Here is a 27,468-nt window from a genome sequence, read left to right as displayed (position 1 = left end):
TCTGCGTATTTGAAGTTTTATGCTTCATCTGGTATCAGAGCAAACGATCTTCTCGCCTGGCAATCACCAATCTTCATTTCTGTGGCGTCATCCATCAGCACCCCTCCCAATCCACCTCCGCCACCTCTGTTTTCACTGCCAGCGCAGTTGACCAGCATTACTAACAAACCTCGAGCTGCGTATTCCCTCGTATTCCCTCCGCTACCTGTCACTGCCGCTTTTTGCCCACAGTCCATCGTATTTTTTCTACCCGTCCCTCTGCTGTCTCCGTCTGCCCAAGAGACTGCGGCCTCTGCTAACCCCGTCTGCTGTACGTTTAACCCTCTGCGGTGATAGCTGCGGGTTCCATTGCGGTGAGGGGACGTGTCTGTTCATCACGGTAAAATCGAAAGAGTTATATGCTCGAAGCGTGGTCAACCATATAACGTTATTTACAAACAGTTGTTCAATATATATTTTTAATATACATAACGTTATATAACATATATAGATATAATATATATAATGTGACATATAATATATATAACACACACACACACATATATATATATATATATTATATATAATACATATAATTTAATTAATTAAATTTATTTTAGTTAATTAAAAATTATATATATATATATATATAAAAGTTAATTTAATTAATTAAATTTATTTTAATTAATTAAAAATTATATATATATATATATATATATATATCTATATATATATATATATATATATAAAAGTTAATTTAATTAATTAAATTTATTTTAATTAATTAAAAGTTATATATATATATATGTTAATTTAATTATTTAGAATTTATATGTATAAAATTTATTTTAGCTAATTAAAAAAAAAAAGAGGGAGGAAAAATATTTTCGCTGGCAAATAAATACACGCCTCCGCAAACCCGCTCAATGTCGACAATGACAATGGCGGATTTCCAAAAAAATTGTTGGATGCAGAGCATAAGATAAATAGCAACCACGATGAGGTCAATAAAAGATTAAATGAATTCCAGATCAAGCTTGGGGAGCAAGCTGATGAAATAAAAAATCTTCACGATACGACAAATCGAATAGAAATAAAGATGGAAAATTACCATGTTCAGACAGAAGCAGGCATCAGAGAGGTCTTAACAATGCTGAAAACTCTGTGTAAAAGGTCGAATTGTACACCCGAACAACTACTAAAAGAACTTGAAGAGAATCAAGAACACATCTCGTCAGATTCAACAAAGTCAACAGACTCTCATGAAAAAGTTGAATCCCCAAAAAAATCAGCGACACCCCACCAAGAAGCGAGTAACACAACCTTTACAAACAAGCAACTTTGGGATAACTTTACCAATCAACACCCTTTTTTCGCTCAACCATTAGCAACATACCAGCGAAGGGCAAAAGTCGAGATGCCTAAATTTGATGGAAACGAAAAAAACAATGTTGCATGGATAAATAAAGGAGAAGAATACTTTGAGATATATGACGTCAATGACGATGACGAAAAGCTCAGGCATGCATCCATGAAAATGGAAGGAGAAGCATATAACTGGTATATGTGGTGGAAAAAAACAACACACGTCATTACCTGGAGAAAATTTAAAGATGCATTCTTTAAAAGATTCCAAGGTGTAAGAGAAGAAAAGTTCTTTTCAAAACTCATCAAGTTACGACAAAAAAAAGTGTGGACGAATACACTCAAGAATGGGAGACCTTAGTAACACGAGTACTTGGGTTATCAGAATCTCGTCTAATTCAGTCATACATCTCGGGACTCAAAACCTATTTACAAGCAGAACTTGAGATGCATGACATTACATCTATAGAAGTAGCAAGACGAAAAGCAAAAACAACCGAAAAGAAATCCGAACCAATATTTTGGTCAAAAGCTGAAAAAACTTATGCAAGACGAAGGATACCGCAGTATGTGGACTCCAATAATACAATATATGTTCCACCACATCGTCGTGAAGATGAAAAATCTAATGTGGAAATACAAAGGATAAAAGAGGGTAAATGTAAACGCTGTGGTGAGAAATGGGACCCCAAACATAGATGTGCTAAAGGAAAAGAACCAAAGAACCTATATAATTGTGAAGCAACCAATGATTCAAACAGTGAAGATTATGACATAGAAGACACAGAAGACGCCCCAGAATTCTCACCAGAATTAGATGACGGAAGTATTCTGCAAGTGTCATTATCAACTATGACAGGTATATCACAACCTCAGACTTTAAAGTTAAAAGGACACATAAAGAAGAACAACGTAGTGGTTCTCATCGACTCAGGTAGCACACACAATTTTTTAGATGCAACCGTGGCAAGGAGACTCAATATTTTTTCATTTCCCTTACCAAACATGAAAGTGATGGTAGCTAATGGTAAGAAGATTGAAAAGGTAGGGAAATGCCATAAGGTCAATTTGCAGATTCAAGACTTTAATCTAGAGTCTCCATTCTTCACGGTACCGTTAGGAGGAGTAGATGTAGTCTTAGGTATCCAATGGCTACGAACTTTAGGTACTTATGCCACCAACCATCAAGTACAATTTATAAAATTCAAATGGGGAGGTCAGAAGTACAAACTACACGGATTCCAAGCACCCGAAAATCAAGTTGTATCATCATCTCAGATGATGAAGCTGAGTCGAAGAAGAGCACCTGCTTATGCAGTACAATGTCACCAGTTAGAAATGTTATCTGCAAATATGACCAGAGAAGAGTCACAAGAGATGCAAGATATGATTCGGAAGCATGAAAAAGTATTTCAAGACCTACCTATGAAGATGCCGCCTAATAGGGAAATTGAGCATACAATAGAAGTCAAGGCAGGGTCAGACCCCATCAACATCAAGCCATACCGATATCCACATCTCCAAAAAACGGAAATTGAGAGATTAATCCAAGACCTTTTAAAGTGTGGGACCTTGATCATCTTGGAATATATAATCGAGTGGAAGGACTTGCCGAAAAAGACGTTTCTTGGGAGAATGAATCATTCTTCAAACAACATCCGTCGTTACTTATGCTTTGAGGACAAAACATTCTTTCGAGAGGAAGGCAATGTTATGTAAAAAATTAGTTAATTTTAGGGTTATTATTTAATTTTAATTTTAATTAGACGAAAGGGCACGATCATAAGATCATGCCCTTTCCCAAAGGTGCCCATGGCGGTATATAAGCCAGGCAACCCATTGTAAATAATCATCATCTGTCTATCCATCCTTTTAATAAAATATTTATATATATAATTCTGCGTATCAGAAGTTTTATGCTTCAAAAACCTAAGGTAACCTCTAACCACTGTGGGTTGAAAGCTGGCCCTTCAATCTGGAGAGGGATCTCTCCTTAACTCAACTACCCAGTGTCACCTCAGCAGTCGATTTATAACCTCATTGGTCAGATTCAATTGAGAAGAACTAAGGTTGGTTGGATTGTAGGAAATTTCACCATTGGGCATGGAGTTTGACCCAATCAGTTTTATGTTAACTACAGGTTTAGTGAGCGAGTATAAACAAAAGTAAGATAGCCACAACCCCTTTGACAAGTTTTTGAAGTTAGAGAATAGCAGAAAATAACAGAACATCTCAAGGAAATTGTACCAATAGTAACTACTGTAATCATTGGATGACAAACAGGTAATACATACTTGAATAAACGAATCTGGAGCACACAGGTATGAATTCCAACTCAAAAACTTTGTATTCAAATATGAAAGAACAGATAAAACTCAGAATACAGACAGGGAGTCATAAACACATAAATTTTTACCACATGCTCACATAAAACTGCTGTATAATTGTATCTGATCATACACACACAGTACGCAAGAAGGTTTTCTTCCAAAAATCTGAACCCTGATCTATTACAATTCCTGGAATTTAAAGGCAAATTACAAGGCCTCTTCTAGGTGTAAATGTTTTTCCTTAAATCAAAATAAAAACAAATCCTTAAACTGATAATCAAAATCAAATAATAAATAAAAATAACACCACAGATGAAAACAATTGCAAAAGAGCCTCGAATCGCTGAGTTGTTGGAGGTGTCAATCCCTTGCTGATTTGGTGATTGATATCCTCCTTTGAAATCTGAACCTGCTGTTGCAACTTGTACTCAATGCTGCCCCAATATCTGGAACTGTTTGATCACATGCCTTTCTGGTGATTTCCTGCCATGAAAACTGAGATTTAGATGCCAAGACACGCTCTTAGAATCTTGCAACTGCCGATTGATATATGCCTAAAATCTGGAAAGTGCTCCTTCGTTTGCCAGATGTTCTACGAATGCCTTGAAATCTGCAAATGATAAATATCCTGCCTCTAATCTGAGATATGAAGTGAATTTGTTAAATTTCACACAGATTGTACAAGAACCCCTCTGCTTGCAACTTCTGGTCATATGTGCACTAGTTGACAACATTTTCCACTATGACAACATCTTCTTTCTTTGCTAGAATCTCTTTTCTACCAGACTCACCTCCCATACAAATATTTTCAATCTGAGATTGCTTCCCTAATCTCATAATTCTGAAACATAAGAAGAAATGCAAAACAAAATTTGTCTTCGCTGCACGTCTCTACGAATAATCTCACCAATAAACCTCCAGGCCACCTGTAAACAAGATAATGTATCCCATAAAGACTCACATTGTGATTGGAGCCAGAAATCATACACAAAGCTAGAAATTTACCCATGCTTCTCCCACTATTTCCATAGCCTGGTTGGCAGTTCTAGAACGCAACCCTTGCTCGGACAAAACTGGGTGATGATATTTATACTTGGTCAATTCTCTTAGCATTGAAAACCTTGAGGAAACTCATTTTCTTTCTAAGGAGCAGTGAATTTTCTATCTTCCCTTAGTGTTTGATTAGTCATCAGGACACGTTGAACACCAATGAAGGCATTTGGTAGTCCTGTGTTATTCCTCTTCAGCACAAATCCTGGTTTTCTGTTTGAAATGTTCTATTGGTGCCTCAAAATCTGGAAAGGGTATTTTAAATGGCACCTGCTCTTTTACTCTCATCATTTGGCAAATAGAGGCAACATATTAGTGAGATACCGTTGCAAGCATTCTTCTCTTTTGTAGCCTTGAGCAAAATGTCCTTCCTCTTCACATTTATAGCATATCTTTGCATTGCTGGCACCATAAATAGATTCATTTGCCTCGTCTATGCGCTTGATCCTCTGAATGATAGTAGTAAAGCTTCTTATTCTTTGTACTGCTGCCCTACATGGTAACTGATTCAGCTTGCTATACCATTCGTGTGAAGATCATGTACAGGAAGAACAATGGTTTTAAGAGGAGAGGCTATTTTCTCCTTCAAATTTCTCTCTATAGGAATAAGTTTCAACGGCAACCAATTTTTCAATGCATGGCTTCCCTTTTAATTCACATCGGAGCCCGTTAAAGCCTGGGAATTGAAAACTTCTGAAGTCTCTTTAGGGTTTTCTGTCCCTAACAAACTCATTACAATTGTATTCAACTCTAAAATACAACTGGGTAGATACACTAACATCTTTTTGGAAGAGAAACACTGTTTTACTGGGAGAACATTAGTTATTAACATCTTACATCCTTTGAATTTGAAAATACGAATAACATGCATGCGTAGTCAAATTATGCTCTTCTGGTGTTCTGAGATTTATTTGTGCTGCACCAGGATCAATAAGACTATTGCCCTGCAGTTTATTTAATGGCAAAACCAACAGAAACATAGAAATCCATTAAAGAAACTCCTCCTTTCCAGTTTCACCTCTGAAATTTCTGTAATTCAAGAATGATCTGACCCAAAGGCTGAAAAACAATCTGTGCGTCCAACTCCTCTAGCTCATATACCTGTGAAGATTGGGAACAAAGTGGCAACCCTGCAAAACATCAGAGTAGAACGAAATGCAGACCTGGAATGCAAATGTTCTGTCAAATACTTGGTCCCCTGCGTTACAAGGCAGAAACCCTTGGTTATGCCCAAGTTCAATGGTGTTGATTTGTGGTAGCATTGGATTTGCTCTAGCCACAAAATTTGGTGGAGAGGTTGGAGCACATGAAATCTCCAATACCCAGAAAAAGTTTGGGCAGATTCTAAACAGTTTAGGAGATATTAAAATAATTAATATTTTTAATGGAGTTCCTAAGTCTAAACTTAGGGAAATTAAACTATTAATTTGGATTAATATAAAACTGTGTTATAATGGTCCAAAAGACATGGATGAAGCCAGATCTAATCTTAGCCGTTGATTAGGGATTTAATCTTGGTTGTTGATATGTCAACGAGAAAAGTATAAGAGGCGGCTTGAGGGTCACTTGGAGAGCACAACAGATGATCAGTCATTCTATTCTCTAGAGTGGGGTTTGCTAAGAGAGATAGAATCAGTGATGGGAGTTGCAGCTGAGGGGCAGTGAGTACAGAGAGGCAGAGATAGTGCCAGGAGATCAGTGCAGGAGCCAGAGAGAGTGACGTAGTAGCAGCCAGAGCTCACGCAGGGCCGCGCAGAGGCAACCAGGAGCTGCGCAATGCTTCAGAGAGGCCAACGTTGCTGACGCAGATGGCCAGTGCTGGGCAAAGAGAGGCTGACACAATCCAGAAAGGCTGCCCCTGTGGTTTCTGGGGCAGATTGGAGGTGAGGAGCTGTTAGAGGGTTTATCCAGGGTTTTAGCCGGGACATTTGTCTTAGACTGAGAGGTACTACTGCCAAGGGAATTCTCTGTTGGGTAAGCCGGATTTGGCACCCAGATTGTATTCTGAAATTGCTTAATAAGAAAACCCGCAGATAGCTGCACTGGTTTTCCCGCATTGGGTTTTTCCAGGGACATCGGTCCAAAAATAACTGTGTCATTTTGTGTGCTTGTTTTTGTTTCCTTCAGTTGATGATTTGTAATATGTTGAGCATGCACTAGTGTTTATTTGCAGTGTTTACATGGTAAATAACTTGTTAAGTAACAGAACAAGTAGGTAGGAATAAATCAGTAAAATGCATGGAGGGTTTCTAACGGGTAGACTTAGAAACTTCAACATGGTATCAGAGGGTGGTTGCAGATCATAGGAGAATTGAGGACATTAGCCGAGCAGAGCAGTAGCAAGCAGAAAACAACTGTCCTGAGTGACAGAAGTTGTTTCTAGCAGAGCAGCAACAAGGGAAGGGTGACGCAATGCCTACGTCATCAAGGGTGAGCTAGGAAGAGGCATCGTAGAGGCTAAGGGAGGCAAAGGAAGACTCACGTAGAAGCTAGGAGGGCTGAGGAGGCTGGGTTGATGGTGTTGGGATTGCGCAGCGCCTAGGAGCTCTCACATTTAGGTCGCTGGGATTTAGGAGGTTGTGGGAAAGTTGTAGAGTGGAGCTAGTGCGGTACTGTAGTCAGAACAACACCTGACAGGGCAAGGCCAAGAGGAGGGAGTTGCTACCGAGGGTTTCTAGCCGAGAAATCTGAATCAGTGGTGTGGTTGCACAGAGGGTCAGAGTAGGGGGGCATCTCGACATCGGCAGAAGGATTTCCAGGAGGGAAATCGAGACTCATAGGGAGTCACATCGAGAACTTCCAGGAGGGAAGTAGAAGAGCATCATGGCACTACATGGAGTAAGAGACCAGGGCAGACTGGATGGAGCATCAAACTTCGTAGTTTGGAAGGCTAGAATCTTATCCGTACTTGACAAAAATTGTGTCAAGCACTTCGCCTTGAAGACGATAGCTATCCCATTCGACCCAACTGAGAACAACAAGTACGAGGAGGCAATGGTGAGGGCCAAGAGCATCATCCTTGACAGGGTCAAGGACCATTTAGTACCACACATTTCCGAGAAGGAAATGACAAATGAGATGTGGGAGGCCCTAAAGAAATTGTACCAGCATACTTCTGTGCAGAGAAGGATGTTACTAGAAAATCATTTGAGGTCATATCAGATGAAGAAGGGAGAACCGATTGACGCCTTCCTCGGAGGACTGAATGAGATCTGAGATCAGTTGACTACCATAGAAGCCATGCCGGATCAGGAATTGATGGTGAGGACAACCCTAAATACAGTCTCAGAAGATTGGGAGGTATTTGTCCAAAGTATATTAGGCAGAGGGATACTTCCACCTTGGGATGAGATGTGGGCGACTCTTCGCCAAGAAGAGATCAGACGACATACAAAGGCGGGAAGCAACAGTAAGGGGATCAGAGTCAAAAAGGAAGAGGAAGATGTTACCCTAGCATCTGAGGGAAAGCAAGAAAAGCAGACGAAGAAGGATCTCTCCAAGATCAAGTGCTTCCACTTTAGGGAGTTGGGTCATTATGTGATCTAATGTCCAAGGAAGAAGAGTAAGGGAGAGTCTTTCGAGACTAAGGCAGCGCCAACAAGGGCAGAGAAGGAAGTGGAGACAGACGATGACTGTGCCATGAGTGCACACACACCACTTGGAGCAGAAGTGGGGAGACGTCGAGCTGTAGTCAGATGAACTACAGGTGATGAGGGGCAGGATTATCGAGGTACCCAGCCTCTTGGATTAGACCTTGCTACGGGAGCGCTGAAGAGGAGTAGCAGGCCTGGCTCATGTGGGTAGAGACGGATGCGGATGAAGCGACAGAGAGAGCTACAGTGCAGGATTCCCGAGACAACGTGAGGCTAGTAGGCTACAGCAGTGCGAGAGGCACGAGGGTGTGGCACCAGTGCAGGATGGCACAGAGAGGGGTGCAATGGTGCAAGATGCAGGGAGCTGTTGTAGCAATGTAGAGGTCAAAGAGGGAGCACTTGTCAGCGGCAGAGGGAGCTTCAACATCAGGACGGTCTCTAGCCCAACAAAGAGGTAGAGTTGGGAGATTAGTTACTTACTTCTCAGTAACTGAGTTGCAGTGCAACATTGGGTAGCACGATGCAGCATGATTAGAGGAGTTGCAGTGTTGGGAGAAAGGACCAGCAACAACACAGATGTAAAGGGAGCTGTCGTACAGATGCAGCAGTGGCAGTGGCAGAACCATGGGCAATAGTATAGGATATAACAAATGCAGAGGATGGTGGGCAGCAGGCCTAGCATCAGCATAGGGACTGATGCCGGATGATCAGAGTAATACTCAGTGAGGAGTATTGCTAGTGCTCAGTCCTCGCTAAGAGGGAGTGTTGATTTGTGGTAGTATTTGATGTGTTGTAGCCACGAAATTTGGTGAAGAGGTTGGGGCACATGAGATCTCCAATACCCAGAAAGGGTTTGGGCAAATTCTAAACAGTTTAGGAGATATTAAAATAATTAATATTTTTAATGGAATCCCTAAGTCTAAACTCAGAGAAATTAAAAGATTAATGTGGATTAATATAAAAATTTGTTAGAATGGTCCAGAAGACATGGATCAAGCCTAATCTTAGTCGTTGATTAGGGACTTAATCTAGACCATTGATATGTCAACGAGAAAAGTATAAGAGGAGGCTTAAGGGTCACTTGGAGAGCACACCAGATGATCAGTCATTCTATTCTCTAGAGCGGGGTTTGCTAAGAGAGATAGAATCAATGATCAGAGTAGCAGCTGAGGGGCAGTGAGTACAGAGAGACAGAGAGGCAGAGATAGTGCCGGGGGATTAGTGCAAGAGCCAGAGAGAGTGACGCAGTAGAAGCCAAAGCTCATGCAGGGCCACGCAGAGGCAGCCAGGAGTTGCGCAATGCTTCAGAGAGGCTAGTGTTGCTGACGCAGAGGGCTAGAAGGCTGACGCAAGGCCTTCTGAGGCTGACGCATGCCCATTCAGGGTGACGTAGGGCCAACGCTAGGCAGATAGAGGCTGACGCAGTCCAGAAAGTCCGACAATGGGGTTTCTGGGGCAGATTGGGACTGAGGAGCTGCTGGAGGGTTTATCCGGGGTTTCAACTGGGACATTTGTCTCAGACTGATAGGTACTTTTTCCAAGGGCATTCTCTGTTGGGTAAGTCGAATTTAGCACCCAGATTGTACTCTGAAATTGCTTAATAAGAAAACCCATAGAACGCTGCACCTGTTTCCCCGCATTGGGCTTTTCCGGGGACATTGGTCCAATAATAACAATGTCATTTTGTGTGCTTGTTTCTGTTTCCTTCAGTTGATGATCTGTAAGATGTTGAGCATGCACTAGTGTTTATTTTTAGTGTTTACATTGTAAATAACTTGTTAAGTAACGAAACAAGTAGGTAGGAATAATCAGTACAATGCATGGAGGGTTTCTAACAGGTAGACTTAGAAACTTCAACAAATGGTTCTGTCTATGAAGAAAACTAACCAACGATGGAATCTTTTCCTCACGTTGAATTCGACATCATTTCATACTTGGAAAGCTGGATATGTGGCCTTTTGATCTGATTGACAGGTGGTGGATCTGAGACAGGGAGCAAAACATTTTTTGTTTGTGCGCATTGATGGGGATTTATCCGACATTTATAGGAAAAAGATTTAAATGGTGTTTACATACTCCACGGCTTATGACTTATTTCGACGCGTTGGGAACAATACTCCTCCTCCCTGCTTGGTTTGGCGCTTAGTGCGTTAGGTTGGGACTTTGACTTGGCATGTGTTATGGTGGTTTTGTCATCGCTGATGATTGGTGGACTTTCGTTGGCATGTGGAGATTAGGCCTGTGGGGCTCAAACATAACTTTTTGTTCAAAGAAACATTAAACCTGTCAAATAACCACATGAACAAAATTTATACATTTTTGAAATAAAAACTTATTTTTTATGTCATAGCCATTTGAAACCATCATCCATAGGCATTCAACTTTAGCCAAACATTTAACAATCTCCAGATATCGAAATTATCAACCAGGGTTATTACGGTGAGTGTTGCTAGATGAAATGGCAGTGCTCACTACTATGTGCTAAATTCGATGTTTCGGTTGTGCTGATGTTTGATTGGTCAACGCCACTATTTCAAATTTTTCGGAAAACACTGACCATTTAACGATCAACATGCTTTGAATTTTAATAAAAATTAAAACCATTGACCTCTTTACTATGAAACTAGATTGTGTAGTAGATGAGGTTTTTATTATTATTCAACAAATAGAGAATTACAACTACTTGCCTTTTTGGCAAAACTCCGAGAAATTTATCTCACTGGAAAATATTTGGGAAAACCCTTTTCACTCTAGCAAATCAATCTAACCTTCTATAGTTTATTCACACTCCTTCCCGACACTCACACTTCTGCCCATAAATGCGCATTGCAACCTCTGATAAATTCACATAGCCCTGAGAACCCTTCCCTACAAGTCGATTTGCCTCCCTCTGCCTCCTAGAGCAATTTGTTCTTCCTTCCGGCACATGTTGCAACAACTGGAAACAGAATGTTGCTCTTGTAACTGGCATTGGGGAAACTGGGTACTTGCACTCACTGAATCAACCTTCTCTATTGTAAAACTCAGCCTCCTGTCCTAACTCTAGATCACTGGAAAACCTCCTGAGAATTTCTCTAGAAATTCTCACTGTTGAAACTCTGCTATTGAATCTCTTTCTAGATTCAACTGCACCCTTGCTAAATATTTGCAACTAGGTAGTCGAACTGCACCCTTCGATCTGCTCTTATAATCTGTCGTTGGAGTCTTAACAACCATGATCACATCTCAACCGATGGCTAAGATCATCTTGACCTCGTCATTTAACTTTTCTGGAAGTCTCTAGAGCAAAATTGAACTCCCTCAATTAATTCATATTAATTAACCAATTTTGCTAAGTTAGACTTAGGAAATATATTAATTATGGATAATTAGTATAATTGAGGTGTCTCCAAGTTTTTCCCACGAAAACTTTTCTCGGTTTTGGAGATCTCGTGTTCCTTAGCCTCTTAGACACCGTAGAGGCTAGAACACCTGTCTGTTGCTACCCCAAACAAAAGCTAACAAACTCTTCGAATGATCTCCAATGGTCCCATCATTCTCCTCTTATGATCTTTCGTTGACGAATCAACGACCACGATCTAACTTCAATCGATGGCTAATATCATATCGACTTCTGAAAATTACTTTCCTAGAACTCTTTGGAGCAAAATTGATTTGTATCAATTAATCTCGATTATTTAATCCATTTCCGTAAGTTAGACTTTGGAAAATAATTAAAACTAGCTAATTAATTTAATTAAGATAATTTCACTGGGAATTTTTTTTGGGTATTGGAGATTGTTGAACATGTACATGTCAACAGTCGAGAAGCATAGTATAAAGCCGTGAAGCAAAATTTTTAAGACAATTTGATCACTGTAATCCCAAATTCTGCAAAATTATTATAAATGATTCTAGTGTAATTATTAAATCATGTAACAACACATAGCTAAGCTTGTGATTCTTCTCAAAGGGTTTCATCCTAGGGAGTTTTTGAACCTCCCCAAATTATGTGTGTTTGTAAACACAAACAATTGGCAGAGTTTTTCTCCTAGATATATCATATAACCCAAAGATAGGGTGGAGCTCATTGACGAGGTCGTAGGTGAGTCCTAGTGTTTATCGAGTCTATGTATTTTTCATACTAGATCATGTGACTTGCCTTAGAATTTGGTTAAGTCTCAAGTGGTCTATGTCTATGTGTATTTCCCCTTATAAGGGTTGATATTGTAATATTTGATGTCAAAGTGTGTTTAGAAATATTTTTGGTGAATGGTTCCTCATAATTAGAACACCATTACCAAAATATTTTTTAGATACACTTAAAGGGTGGAAAAATAATTACTCCCCTCGAGTGGGTCCAAAAAAAGGTTAATTTTTGGAGGTCCTCCATCAAAGGAAAAGCCAAATTTTGAGAAAAATTAAGACTTTGGACCATGATGGTTCAAGGAAAAAAGGTTTGGAAAAATATTTTTTGGACCAAGATTAAGGCCTTCATCAACAAATTCGATTTTTTCGAGATCAAGGGACAAGATTTGATTTTGGCATGGATCAAGAAGAAACTAGCCATTATTCTTCAAGATCAAGTCAAACTAGCCGTTATTTCCACTTGGGAGGGGTTATTTCCTATCATTTTTTCTATACAAGGAAGCTATCAAGCTCCTCATTATAACAATAAACTATTGTTCAAAATATTTTGTACTGAGCTATAAGCTCTATTGGAATTTTTGCATCAATAAAAAGACTTTGGGGTTTTAATTCAAGGTGTCTCTTGTTCAATGATTCATGGTATGTGCTGAATGGGTTTAATAATAATGCTCCAATTATATGTTTTAATTGAATATCAATATCTCATAACCAATGGTTAGAATATCTATTTAGCATAGGTATCTTGCTTTGGGTTTTCAGCTAGAGTAAACACATTGAAACTGGTGGATCTAGCAGGGATCTTTAGATCACTAGCGTATTTGTGTGAATCAAACCCCTATGAAGCTAATGCTCAATCTTTTAAATATATAGAGATATTTTCAATTGTTTCAACCCTTAGTGAAAGACCAAGTTCATGGACTTGGAGGTGATCACATTTTGTTTGGACCCTGATCTTATCTAACAAATTTATTCTGCAGAGTTTGGGTTTGTGCAAAATTATTTCCATAAATACATTTTTTTAAAATCTACTTGGGCTATTAATGAATTATTTGCTAATTAGAGCTAATTTTCTCTTCTAGATTATTGTAAATAATTTTGTAAATTTTTTCTAACGTTTGTAAATTATTTTTCTCATTTGTAAATAATAATTTGGGGTTTTATTTTAGAAATTTCTAGATCTTGTGTCTTGTGCTCTATTTATTCATCTTGCAGGCACCTGATTTCAAAATTTCAAAGGCAAATCTAAAGCAAATTGGACTAGCCATCATTCAGCCCAAACTGCTGGGGTTTCAGGGCCACCGTCAACCTTAGAAGGAGCCGTCCATCCTAGCAGAAGAGTGTATTGGGAATTTAATGGTGGATCTAGGCCTTTTAGGCCCTGATCTACATGACTTGAGTGCCCAAAATTGGACACTAGGCTTGGAAGAGAAACCGCTAGCCCTATAGGGCTTTTCTGCTGCTGCAACTGGGGTTTTCTTGAGGTTTTTCAAGGTTACAATCAAGTTTTTGGCACTCTCTCAGCATTTTTGGCCTTGGTTAGCCTAGTTGTAGGGGTAAGAGGCCAATTTTGGCCTGACAGTGGGGACTTGAGGGCTAAAAGCTCTAGCCACAATGTCTTGGAGGCCTTTCTTGGCATGCTTCAACCCTAATTAGGCCTCTAAGGCCTAGACGCAACCCTAAAGGGGCCTATTCTTCTCTTAGGAAGTGATTTCTAGTTCTAATTCTTTGTTTGGCAAGTTTGAGGTAATTTCTGGGAAGGGTTTGTAGTAAATTTTCAAAAACTTTTGTCAATTTGTGGGATTTTTTTTTGTTTTGCAGGCTTATCATCCATTGAGGGAGGGTTTTGAAGGGCCAATATTTCATTTCCTTAGCCATTCTAGCCCTTAGAGGCTTAGCCGCTAGCATAAAGAGGGCTAGAAGCCCTAGCCGTGAGGCCTAGAGCCTCTTTCCACTAGGCCGCAAACCTCATTGGGCTTCCTAGGCCTAGCCGCAATGCTTGGAGGGTTAAATCCATTCCTAAATTTTGTTTTAAGGTTGATCTATTTGTGTTACAGGTCTTCTTGAGGAGTTTACAAGTAGTGTTGCACAAAACGCCCCCCCCCCCAAAGGATCCAAAGCGGAAACCGCATCCTATATGGATCCATGGGGGATCCGCCGCCGGATTTGCAGTTCGGAATTTCGGAACCACAGATCGGGTTGGCGAAGATGGTTCCTGGAAATTTGGAACCGTGCCAGCCCGATGCATAGTTTCGGATTTCCGAACTGCAGATCCTTCCCTTATCCGCGGCAGATCGGGCACGGATCCCAAGTAGATCCGAAGGGAGATGAGCGGTTCCACAGGGTTTGATAGGGTTCTAAATATATTTTTTATTGTCTTTGACTTAAGTTGGGGTTGGGGCTTTTCGGACACTCCCAAGGTGCTCCCTCGATGCTCCTTAGATGCTTCCTAGATGCTCCCTCATGGTAATGTTAAATTCTTAGAGTAAAAGTGACATTCTCCTTTATTTTTCATTTTCATCCTTTTACTTCAATTTTTAGCATTACCATGAAATGACTTAGGATGTTTGAAAGTGGTTCCAGCCTCATCGGACTTCATATGGAGAAAATAGAATTCCGTCTCCTATTCTCTCATGGATCTAATCCCGATGATGAACCACAGAGGTTGGTTCGAAACATTGATTACAACAAATATGATTGCGATGACTCCAGAAGATAACACCACACAGAATATAGATCGCAGAAGCTTCAAATCAATAATTTTCAACTTGTACGGAAGGGAGAAATTACAAGAAGTTTGTTTATAAGAATGATTCAGATCACTAATTGCTAGAAAAAGCCAGATCCCCTACTAGGTTGTGACTTATTCTCTCATGGATCTAATCCTAATGATGAACCACGGAGGTTGGTTCGAAACGTTGATTACAACAAATATGATTGTGATGACTCCAAAAGATAACACCACACAGACTTAACAATTTTCAGGAATTCAGGATCAATGGGATTGTGGCATTTCATTAGATTATATCATGTATGAGGGTATGTGATTAGCATTTAATCAAGAGCACCAAGCCTATATGTACCCTAGTGTTGGTGGTGTTAATTGTTGAACTCCTTTGTCACGCCCTTCACAAAAAATTACCTTTCAATCAAGTCAAAATCATCGATCAAGCATGTTAAGCTTTTACTACCATATTTTAAGGCTTGGATTAGGTAGTTTGATAAAAATTGGGCAATGTTGACTAATATCCCTAGACAATCGAGGTAGAGGCAAAGGTTAGACAAGAGGAGAAGAATCTAGATTCTAGATGGTTGATGCATCTAAATGGTTGATGCTCGAATAATTAATCATTAATGTACAATGGATGCCATATCTATCTTGATTTATGTACAAATATGCATGCTTCCATATCTTCTACAACTAATTTGGTATTTTGGATGTTTTTTTAATATAAATGCAAAAAATTAGAAAAAAAATTATATATATAGTAGGCGCTTCCGAGACGCTTCGCTTCCTAGATTTTAGGAAATGATGCTTCTGCATCCTCGCTTCATGCAACGTTGGTTACAAGGTCAAAATTTCAAAATTTCAAGTCCTAGACTTACTCGCTAGTGTGGCACAAGTCTGATCTATTATTTGCATAAGTTTTTGGGCTAACAATTTGTGGTTGCAGTGGCCTCAAAGTTCTAATCCTTGTTTTCCAAGCTAACTTTTGTGAGTGCATGTGTTGGAAGAGGCATAGGCCACTAGGCCTAAGGGTTTGCTTCTCCTACCCTCATCCTTCTCATCTCACTCTTCATATTTATATCAGATCTGAAGTATTTATAGCAGTGGCATAAGTGACACATAATCATTGAGAAGAAGCCTTAAAACTAATCTAAATAGCCTCAAGATCCTAAGGAAATTCACTAATAAGCATAAGAGGCAATTTGTCATTGATTGGTCTCATTTGCAATTGAAATATTGGACTGTCATTATTTTTAAAGAGGTCTGATCAGTTTTGCATTAAGAGCTCAAGACTAAATTCTAATAAGCCTAACAAGTCTAAGAATCATTTCATAATTGCTTGAGGTCTTATCATTGGAATAGTCATTGTTTTTCAAGTGGATTTTGGGACTGCTATTGTGTAATTGGTTGACTGATCTATAGCAGTGATTTATTGCAAAGGAGCTCTCTAACTATCTCAAGTTACATTGGTGTCTTGATAATAGCCTTCCATTGCATCATTTTTGTATTATTGCACAACATTTCATTGACATTTAAATAGCTCTCTCTTTTATTGTGTTAGAGTTGTAATTGCATTTAGCATATTGCATCTTTGCATAGCATACCATAGCTATTCTCATTGACTTGCATTTGCATCCTTGCATTCTTGGCATCTCATTTTTGGTAGTTGCATTAATTGTAGTAAAAGTCACTGTTAACAATTTCATATTTCCTTGTGGTTGCATTATTGGTGCTTAAGAGAAATTGCATCTCTCTCTTATATCTAATTGGTTGATAAGTAATGAGAAGATCTTGTCTCTAATTGATAAGTAACATAAGAATATATTGATCTCATTATTGTGCTCTCAAGACATCTTAGAAGAAGAATCAAATAAGCATTTTGGATAATTGGAATTGCTATTTTGTTGAAATTATTTATCTTGCCTCATTGAGATAGTCTTTCAATTATTCTCTAAGTGTTTCGTTTAATTTCTCTTGTCATCTTGTGTTGAATAAGCTCCTTTGATTTCAAGTAATCTAATATTGTTGAAGTATTTAACACATTCATATGATCTTATTGAAGCAATCAGTGATATCTTGCATCTTCATTCTAGGTTAGAAGTGCATCTCTAAAATTCACCTCCAAGCATAAGCTTGTTTGTAAGAAGATAGAATCACTTTCTTCACACAATTTGTGGAGTCTAGAACCTCATTCGTAGTTAACATAGGTGACCTTGCAGTTCTCTTATGGGAAATCCCTTGTAGAAACGAAGGCACCTAGTTGGTTAGAACCCCATGGGAGGTATTGTTAATGAGGTCATAGCCTCCTTCCTTTGGGCTTCTCTCTACAACTTGCGTTTGAGACTAGCTCCCAAAGAATTAAGAAGAAGGATTCACTTAAAGTAGGCATATAATTAAAATCTACCAAGAGCTTGCATCTCACATAGATTTAGGTCCTGCACTTCACTTAGGATAGATTTTGCATATTGCAACAACTGTTCATGCTGTAACTTGGAAATTTAATCCTAATTTTGCAAGTAATTAATCTCCTACGACATTGGTCTCTAATTTAAAATCTTAAGGAATCTAATCAAAGTGTGCTTGAGAATCATACTTTCCTCTTAATTTCATCCAAATTGCTAGGACCTTTAAGTATGTATCCTTGACTTGTTGGCTCCCAACAAGTTGTTCTTCATCCTATCCATAAGGACTACCCCCCTTAGTCTATAGTTAGGAGACAACTTAAATGGAGAGGGTAGGGATCAGAGTGACAACCCCTACCTTGAGCGTTGTTGCAATTTGGTGTACAATTTGGGCAACAACAAAGATAATTAATCCTCTTGTGTTCCTTAGTCTCATAAACACCATCTAAGACTAGAACACTTGTCTGAGCTACAAAATTAACATCGAGCACTTTGGAGATTAGGGTTGTGGATTTGGTCTAACTCGAGCTGATATAAGAATGGCTAGGCTGAAGGAGAAGACACACAAGACATTGAGTGAGCACAAGACATTGATAGAATGACATCTTAGTGATTAGGGGGGGAAAGACTTCCATTCAAGTGTGTCACGTCTGAGGAAGGTGCAAGGAGCAACAAAGGAGATCTAGATAAGCTAGGATAGATCAAAGGACAAATCTAGGGCTTGATTAGTTGGATTAGATCCAGGTTATTGTTGTACATGTTTTCTCAGAGGGCCATTTTCCCAGTAAGTGAGCTTGAGTAGGTTATGAAGTTATTTGAGTGAATAATTGTTTGAGTCTGTAGAAAATTTGTGTGTGTAATGTGTGATTGAGGTTGGTGTTGTTTTTACTTCCATTATTTAGGTTTGTTATGATCCTAGTCGTGCTTTTTGTTCAGTAGATTTGTAATAATCTGCTAGGTAGTATATTGTGAGGTTGCCATGTTCAAGGAAATTTAACATATGAGTATGAGTTAGAATAAGGATTTTTGTGACCATTTTGTGAGGTATTGTTTCTCTTCTTGACCTCCCCATTGGGTGGTGATTGACATCTTTGAAGTGTGTGAGGGGCTGCATTCAAGGCCAGAGGCCATGGACCTCCAGATACACAAACATAGCAGTATTAGACAGTCCTATAGTTGTGCCCCCACCTAGACAGCAAACCACCTCCCATAATTGATGGAGAAGCTAGGTTTTTATCAAGAGTAGGGTTCCCTCAATCCTGAGCTCCACCAAGGATCATAAATTTGGGTTCCCTCATTGTCATTGACTCCTCGAATGATATTATTGACATTACCATTGATGATTTTGCAATGATTGATGATTTCAACATTTGTCCCACTATTTAGTCCCCTCTTGCCTCCTTGACCACCAACTATAGCGGTGCTTGACATACTGTTGCTCTCTTGCTGAACATTGAGATCTCTACCATTTAGCATTGTCATTATATTATTGTACTTTCAGTATCATATCATTTGGCTAGACTGTTTGTTTTTTGTACTTAGACTTTCTTATCCTTTGGCTAAGCTTTTTGTTTTTTTTGCTAGGCACTTAGTTCTTTATCTTTTTGCTGTCATCATTATATTAAGAGTTGCCTTTGCACTCCCACATTGTATTTATGCTAGTTGTACATTTTTTATCCTTTGGCTAAGCTTTTTGTTTTTTTGCTAGGCACTTAGTTCTTTATCTTTTTGCTGTCATCATTATATTAAGAGTTGCCTTTGCACTCCCACATTGTATTTATGCTAGTTGTACATTTTAGTGCCATTGACCTAACCTTTTTGTCATTTGATGGACATTAACAAAATTACTTCATCTTATCTACCTACCTTATCTATGCTCATATGTTTGTGCTTGGAAAGGTTCATTATGATTATTACTTGGCATTTGTTTAAAAGAGTGTTTTTCTGCCACTGAAGTGTTTTAAATGTAGACATTAAGATAGATGTGGATGAATAGTTTTTTGTACTTAATTCTTTCTTTTAGAAGTTGATTTATGCAGGAGGTTGAAATTGATGAGGAGGTAGATGTCATTATATCGGAATGGATGGGTTACATGCTTCTATATGAGGTGAAGAATCTGTTATTTGTGTTATGCCAAAAAGAAAATCATTCTAACTCGAAACATGTGATGCTTTTTAGGTGTAAAAAACATGTACAGTTTCATATAATTGTACCTTTCATCTTCTTTTCCCTATCTCTTCAACTTGACTTCATTCATCCTTTTACAAAGCACTTCCACTATTGGTTCTTGATTTAGTATTTCAAGTTTTATGCTAGGTGAGCATCTTTCTCATACAGGATAATTTATCTGACCTTTGAAATTGTTATTTACATTTGTTTGTAGAGCATGCTTTCTAGTGTAATTGTTGCAAGAGATCGTTGGCTCAAGTCAGGGGGGCTAATTTTGCCTTCTCATGCGACAGTAAGTTTGGCATATATTGTACTTTCTTTTGTTTCTATTATTTAGTTATTGTTGAAATTATGTGAACTGCTTTGTAGTTTTATATACAGACAAAAAAAAAAGAGAAAAAGAAAACAATTACACAAGTATGGGCCTATAGCAAATAAATGCCATGATAAGATGGGGGATGTGAAGTGAGGGTTGGAGCATAAAAAGGGGTTATGTCGATTCTGAGAGTAGAATTCATCCAAAAGTATTCATTTGGAATAACAATGAGCAAAATCAAGAAATAATATTATGTGTCACTTAACTAAATTATAGAAAGGAAAGAAACAATTGAAACACGATAAAAAATATGCATGAATTATCTTAAGATCTCTTATTGAATGCATAGTTTGTACATATATACATGTGATTAATAAAGATGGGCTTGATGCATGATATACAATTGGAATGTCTCCAGTCCTGATAATTTCTCAAATCAAGACAAACTGCTTTATACACATAAGGGGGCATGTACATGATAGTTGGGAAAAGAATGGTTGCTTACCGAATTAATTTGATTGTCCTAGTAGCCTCGCATCATAACTCATAACCCACTTTATCACATTACATTAAGAATAATACTAAGATTTCATTAACTTGATGACTGGCGTTGAGCTAATATTTGCCCCCTCCATTGTAATTGTGCATTTGTCATCACTAGACAACTCTTCAACATCATTGTCTAGTGATGACATATCTTCATTTGTTAATGGTGCGACTACCACTCTCATGCACAACTTTTTATCGATATCATCATGAATCTCATGATTGATCCTCTCCTTTTGTACCCACACATTGATTACACATAATTTGAAACGAGACATTCATTCTCATTAACTCTTAGAGGGTGAATGTCCTAGATAATATGCTTGATAAATCTTCTTTATTTTAACAACAAGCCTCATAAATTTGTAACGTATTTCATGTTAAACAAGTTGTCCTTGAAGTTCTTTCTTCATACTCATTTGCTTCATCATCTCTCCACTTTAATCTTTGTCTAGGAGATTCCTTTCCTTATATTTGCCACCTACAAATGCTCTAGGGATTGTACTTTCTTTGCCTTGACAACCAAGCATGTTGTTCCTTGTAATACCCCATTCAACCTCCTTATTCTTGGACATGGATCTGTTACTGCCCACAATAGTGGTCTTGTCAAGGTCTTCACGAGAGGCTAAGGTGGTACCACACAGGACAATTGCCCATTGTCACCTCAGCATGAGTGACCACTCTTTAAACCCAACTACTACTGAAAGACTCTGGGAAAATCCCTACAAAGATGCTTTACCAAAGAAATTAAAAGAATAGTGCCTTATAATGGGGTCTAGGATGAAGATATGAGTTAACTATTGTATTATTGCTAATCTGTAAATGAAATATGATTGCATAAAATTGCAGATCAGCAAGCAAAAAGACACTTAAATTACAAGGAATAATTCAGAAAATAGCACAAAGTTGAGTGTTAGAAGCCCCTTACCAATTGAGAGATGAATACTTTGCTGTAGGCCTTGGTAGGTTGCTGAAAATGATAAAGTAGCTAGCTGTTTTGGATCTTTAGATCTGAAAAAATGTAGAAACAGCAATCTAAATTCCCTTTGGGGGCCACCCACTGTTGATGTTAGTAGCTTGGGCAGGTACTTATGCATAGGCCTAAGTGACTAGGCATGCAAAAGTCACCCAAAGTCTCCTTAGGGGACTTGTTCAAGTGTGAGCAAGTTGCCATTATAACTTAGCCTAAGTCTAACTTGGGAAAAACACATGATTAATTATGTTGGCTATTGAAAAAAAGCTTAGGAAAAGTAAAGTAATTTACTTTAGTGATTATGTTTAATGTCAATTGTTGATCTCAAGTGAGGCGAGATCTAATCTTAACCATCAATCACTTTGGAGATCAGGGTTAGTGATTTATCTCAATATAAAGTTATAAAAACAAAGCTAAGGAGAGGAAAAAGACACACCATACGATAGCTCAAAACATTTAGAGAGGCATCTTAGTGGTGAGTGGAGAAGGACTTCCATTCTAGTGTGTTGGGTTCAAGGAAGTGTAGAATTGTAGCATTGGAGATCTGGATCAACCAAGGAGATGAAGGATAGATCTAGGACCTAATCTATAGGATTAGCTCCAAGGTATGTTGTAACTATAATTTTCTTCAGTTGGATGTTGGAAACACAGAGGGGGGAGGGGGAATTAGTGTTCCTTTCAATTAATATTATTATTAATCTTTCAGAGCATTAGTTAATCTTAAATTATTATCAATGTTTGTACAATGATAGCACACAATTTTTAAGGTGGAAACCCCCTCCAGGACAAAAACCACTTGAACGGTTTTCTAATAATTCTTTAATCTTCAGCTCCAATTGAAAAGAGATCTCCAACTTCCTAGAATCTAGAAAAGCATTCTTCTCCAGCTCCCACTGGATGGAAACTCCAATGCCTGAGATTCTTCAGTAGTCAATTAAATGAATGCCCCGACACCCAATGAGCTACAATTCACTCTAGCACCACCCTACCATCCTGAAGTTTTCACAAGCTTGAACCTGTTGGTGACTTCATGCACCAGCCTAACACCACCCTACCACCCTATAGAAGAATAAAAGAAGAACGGACTCCCGTACTAGGGAAAATGGTTCACTTTACAATGATATAGAATGATGTAGATGTAGGAATTTACAGGGTAAGTTCCTTAGATAGAACACCAAAGGACACCGTTGACAAACAGATCACAGATCAATACATCAGTATTCTTAACATGGTTAAAACCCTCAAAGAGGGAAACAATCCATGACTTGAGCCAATGCGGCCACTTCAGGCAATTTATTAATAAAAGAAAGAAAATTTACATAAGCTTCTCTCATGAATGGTTGCCCTACAAATGACCCTCCATGCTTTTTAAATAGAGATCATGGACCAATTGAGAGTTAAGCCCTGAATCAAGTGTCAGATTGTAAATTACAAATGTACATAGTAAAGAAACACACTTTACCTAGCTCTACACTAGACCAAGTTATACTTAACTATTTCCTATGTGCCGGGATATCCTGACATCCCCTCTTAAGAAAAACTTGGGATAGGATTGAAGGATATACAAATATGACACGATAGGAGAAGAAAGGATTATAATTCGTTAAAGCTTGAGCCAGTAAAGAAGAGGCCCTATCGAACTGAGAAGGTGTACATCACTGATCTATAGGGTCACCTGCAAGAACACCTGCTGCATCCCGAGTAGCACGGACCCATTTTGGATGCTGAGGAACTGAAAGAAGATCCTGAGAAGGTGGGGGAGGATTGTCATCCTCGTTGTCATCATCTGAAGAAGAAATATTTTCAGAAGTAGAAGGGATAGAGAGAGGTGGCACATCCGCCGAACTAGGCTCGTAGGCTGATATATTTTCAGCAAACTTTACATCTCTTCTAATGATTACATTTTTGGACTTAAGTGGAATAAGTCTATATTCTTTGACATCTTTAGAATATCCAACAAAAATACATTTTTGACTCTTAGGTTCTAAGTCTTTATGTTTCTCATCAGGAATATGGGCCCATGCTTCACTTCCAAAAACACAAAAGTGACTTACATCTGGTTTAATTGAGCTCCATGCTTCTTTTGGAGTGATATTCTTTAAAACCTTAGTAGGAGTGCGATTCACTATGTAATTTTCACAGCTAATTGCTTCTGCCCAAAAATTAAGACTAAGTCCTTTAGATTGAAGCATACAATTAGCCATTTCCTTTAAGGTGCGATTCTTCCTTTCAGCTACACCATTTTGTTGTGGAGTATATGGAACATTATGTTGCATTTGAATTCCATGCTCAGTGCAAAAGTTGATGAATTTGTTGTTAACATATTCTCTGCCATTATCAGATCTTAGCTTAAGAATTTGATGTCTAGATTGTTTTTCAACAAAGGCTTTAAAGGCCAAGAACATGTTAAATACTTCACTCTTGAGTTTTAAGAAGTATACCTAAGTGCATATAGAGGAGTCATCAATGAAAGTTAAGAGATACTTGTAGCCAGAGAATGAAACAATTGGTAGTGGACAACATAAATCACTATGCACAAGCTGTAAAGGGCTGAAGCGTGCCAAGAGGCACAGTTTTCAAAACTATCATGATGATGTTTTCCAAGTACACATCCGGAACAAACACCATCTCAGCAAGATACCATAGGAAGACCTGTCACCATATTTTATTTACATGGATTTTGAAGGGAGTGATAGTTTAAGTGACCAAATCGCTCATGCCAAAGTTTGCTCACTTCATCATTATGAGCAATAAACATTGAGGGAAGAGTTGATGACCCAAAGTTGTTAAACTTATACAACCTTGTAGAATCATCAGCAATGCTAGTAGCTAGAATCTGTCTAGGATCTTTTAGGTCCTTAATTATAACATCATGAGGTGAAAATTCAACGATTTTACTTTCACCTAAATGAGCTATCTGATATATAGATAGAAGGTTGCAGGATAAGGTTGGAACATATAATACATTATTAAATTGACCATTGTCTAGATGAATAGTTCCAATCCCTACAACACTAGAAGATCTATCATCACCAACATATATATTTTTGGTGTTACAATCATTTAAAGAAGAAAACATGGCTTTTTTTTTGGCCATGTGATAAGAAACTCTAGAATCAATGAGCCACTCATGAGAATGAGAAGAAGAAGATATATTTAATGCATAACCAGATCGAGAGTTTTGACAACCACATGCAGAAAGTGCTATTCCTCAAGATGAAGTTGAAGTTGAAGAATACTCCAAATGGATGTTATGCTTCTTCATTGCTGCTCCAAGGCTTTGATCTTCTTAAAGCATTTGGATTCTAAGTGGCCATCTCAATTACAAAAGTTGCAATGCCTATCAGTCTTCTTCCCTTTGTTTTTATTTGCCTTATCATTTTGTTGAATTGATTTTTCATTTTGAGATTGAAATTCCTTAGGACCCTTGTTTTGTTTAGGACCATTCTTTTTAGGATACTACTTCTTAGGATTCTTTGAACTTGGTAGTTGCTGGGTAGCTAAGGCTTTCTTAAAAGAGTTTCCAGGATTAAGAAGACCAAGATGTAAGAGTTTTTCTTGTTCTCTTATTAAAGAATCACAAAAGGCATCAAAAGAGGGGGACTTGTAGTCTTGTCCTTGAGAAATGAAGGCTTCTCTAGTAGAATGGAAGGTGGAAACAAACACAGACTAGGTTGGTCCCAACTTAGTAAGAATGGAATAGATAAGGCTACCATCTTTTTTCTTAACCTTAACACCTTCCAAGAGAAGTTTAAGGGTCTTGAACTTGGACAAAAAATCTTCAATGGAAGAAAAATTATTGGGGTCCAACGTAAGCAACTCATTTTCTAGTTGATGGGTTCTAATTTCATTTTTAATTCCAAAAACTTTAGTGAACTGTTTCATTGCTTCATTAGAGGTATCAAGTTTTGCGATATGGAATCTAAGTTCTGGAGAAATAGACATCCCTATTAACCCACATGCTTGATCTTACCTATTTTCCCATTTGGATGCCTTATCTTCATCTTTAGGTTTAGTTTATTGGCTTGAGGCTATTCTGTAAAGACTTTTACTTCCAAGTAAATTCACAATGTAGAACCACCATTGGAAGTAGTTGGTGCTGTCAAGAATAAATTTGCATGGACTTTCCATTTTAACAAGAACTGAAGCTGTAGATGCTGAAATTAAGTGTTCCAATGGAAAGATCTCAAAAAATTAGACTGATTAAAAAAAACAGCGCTGAAAATGGCTTCCGAATGAAGAAGTTATGGCTTTTTGAAAAAAAGTTGTTGAAGATGCTGACGAAGTGTGTGAATGTGCGGAAGTGAATGATAATGTTATATTTAGAAAAATCCTTACCCTTTCCAAACTTAATCTAATTAGTTCACTTTAAAAAATATTTGATGTGACACACTTTTATAAATAAGTGAAAGTCACTTTTACAATGGTACTTTATGAGCTACTCACTAAATTGTAACTTAAATAAAAGATAAAGAGATTTTAGAATTATAAGTGATTCACTTTTTATAATGGATGAGAACACTTTTACATAAAGTAACTTTAAAACATAAGTTACATGTGCTTTTTGAAAAAGTAATTCAACAAAAAAAAAGACTTGAACCCAAGACCTCTATTCTCGTAAAGTAACTTTGGACCCAAGTGAGCTAGTTTAAAAGGTTAGTAATTTTTGGAAAAGAGGAAGGAGGTTTTTTTTTATAGTCACTAAAGCTTTGGGGTGCGTGCTTACTTGAAAAAGCTCTTTTTGCCTGCAAAACAAAAAGCCACACAACCCAACACGAACATGCAAAAAAGAAAAAATCTTATGGCTTGAAATTAGCTTTCGGTTGAAGCTAAATATTTTCCTCAATGTTTCTGATTTTCCAAGATCACACTAAAGCGCAGCGAAAAAGAGCATACGCATGAGAAAAATCCTTTCTTTCTGTTTCTGATTTCCTAGATTGCACAGAGTCGCGGGGCAAAGAGCATATGCATAAATGAAAGGTATAGATCCGGTAATAAAAAATAGAGAGCTGAATAAACTGAAATAAGTAGAGAGATGAATAACTAAAACTGCAAATAAAGATTGCATACCTCTAGATCTTAAAAATGACGTAGCTAGGGCTACCATAAACCTTTTTGCGTGAAACAAAAGGGGTTCCTCACTGGAACAAATGCTCCTAACACAATAGAGCAGTCCTCTCGGCTCGAAAGCAGTCAGAAACAAGAGATTTAGGAAACGACAGTCGGATGCAGTTGTATCGGCTTCGGATTTGGATCACCAACGGATGCAGCCCTCAAATAGCTCTGATACCATGTAGGAATTTACAGGGTAAGTTCCTCAGATAGAACAACAAAGGACACTTCTTACAAACAGATCACAGGTCAATACACCAGTATTCTTGACGTGGTTAAAACCCTCAAAAAGGGAAAGAATCCATGGCCTGAGCCAACGCGACCACTTCAGGTAATTTATTAATAAAAGAAAGAAAATTTACATAAGCTTCTCTCTTGAACGGTCGCTCGAAAAATGACCCTCCATGCTCCTTAAATAGAGATCATGGACCAATCGGGTGTTAAGCCACAGACCAAGTGTCGGTAATACCGAGGAGAGAATGAATCGTCGAATCACTTCATGTCTAGAACATATCATGATCGTCGGATTGTAAGTTACAAATGTACATAATAAAGAAACACATTTTACCTAACTCTACATTAGACCAAGTTATACTTAACTATTTCCTATGTGTTGGAATATCCTAACAGTATAAGAAGAAGACGCACTAGACAATAACCCCAACTATGACACAACCACCTAATGATGATCCTAGACCTCCCGACATTGCGTGTTCAACTCTTGACAGATAGACACTTGTACAACTTTTACAATGATGCTTTTACAACGACTCTGTACA

At 38.1% G+C, this 27,468-nt stretch overlaps 1 protein-coding gene across 7 annotated transcripts in view; it reads left to right on the top strand.

Moving 5' to 3' along the window:
* PRMT6 (protein arginine methyltransferase 6) overlaps nt 1-27,468 on the top strand; it is a 346,269-nt gene that overhangs the window by 153,915 nt on the left and 164,886 nt on the right. For all 7 annotated transcript variants that reach the window (XM_089396593.1, XM_089396598.1, XM_089396597.1 and 4 more), the window contains exons 6-7: nt 19,612-19,680; nt 19,957-20,034. In XM_089396593.1, coding sequence (XP_089252719.1) covers nt 19,612-19,680; nt 19,957-20,034 — 147 coding nt within the window. The remainder of the gene's footprint in view (nt 1-19,611; nt 19,681-19,956; nt 20,035-27,468) is intronic.

Source organism: Pinus tabuliformis, chromosome 1_2, assembly GCF_031772625.1.
Source record: "Pinus tabuliformis cultivar Carrire ecotype Pingquan chromosome 1_2, CPIR1, whole genome shotgun sequence".
NCBI classification, from domain to species: Eukaryota; Viridiplantae; Streptophyta; class Pinopsida; order Pinales; family Pinaceae; genus Pinus; species Pinus tabuliformis.
Note: the sequence above shows the minus strand (reverse complement) of the source record. Positions and strands in the feature narration are given on the sequence as shown.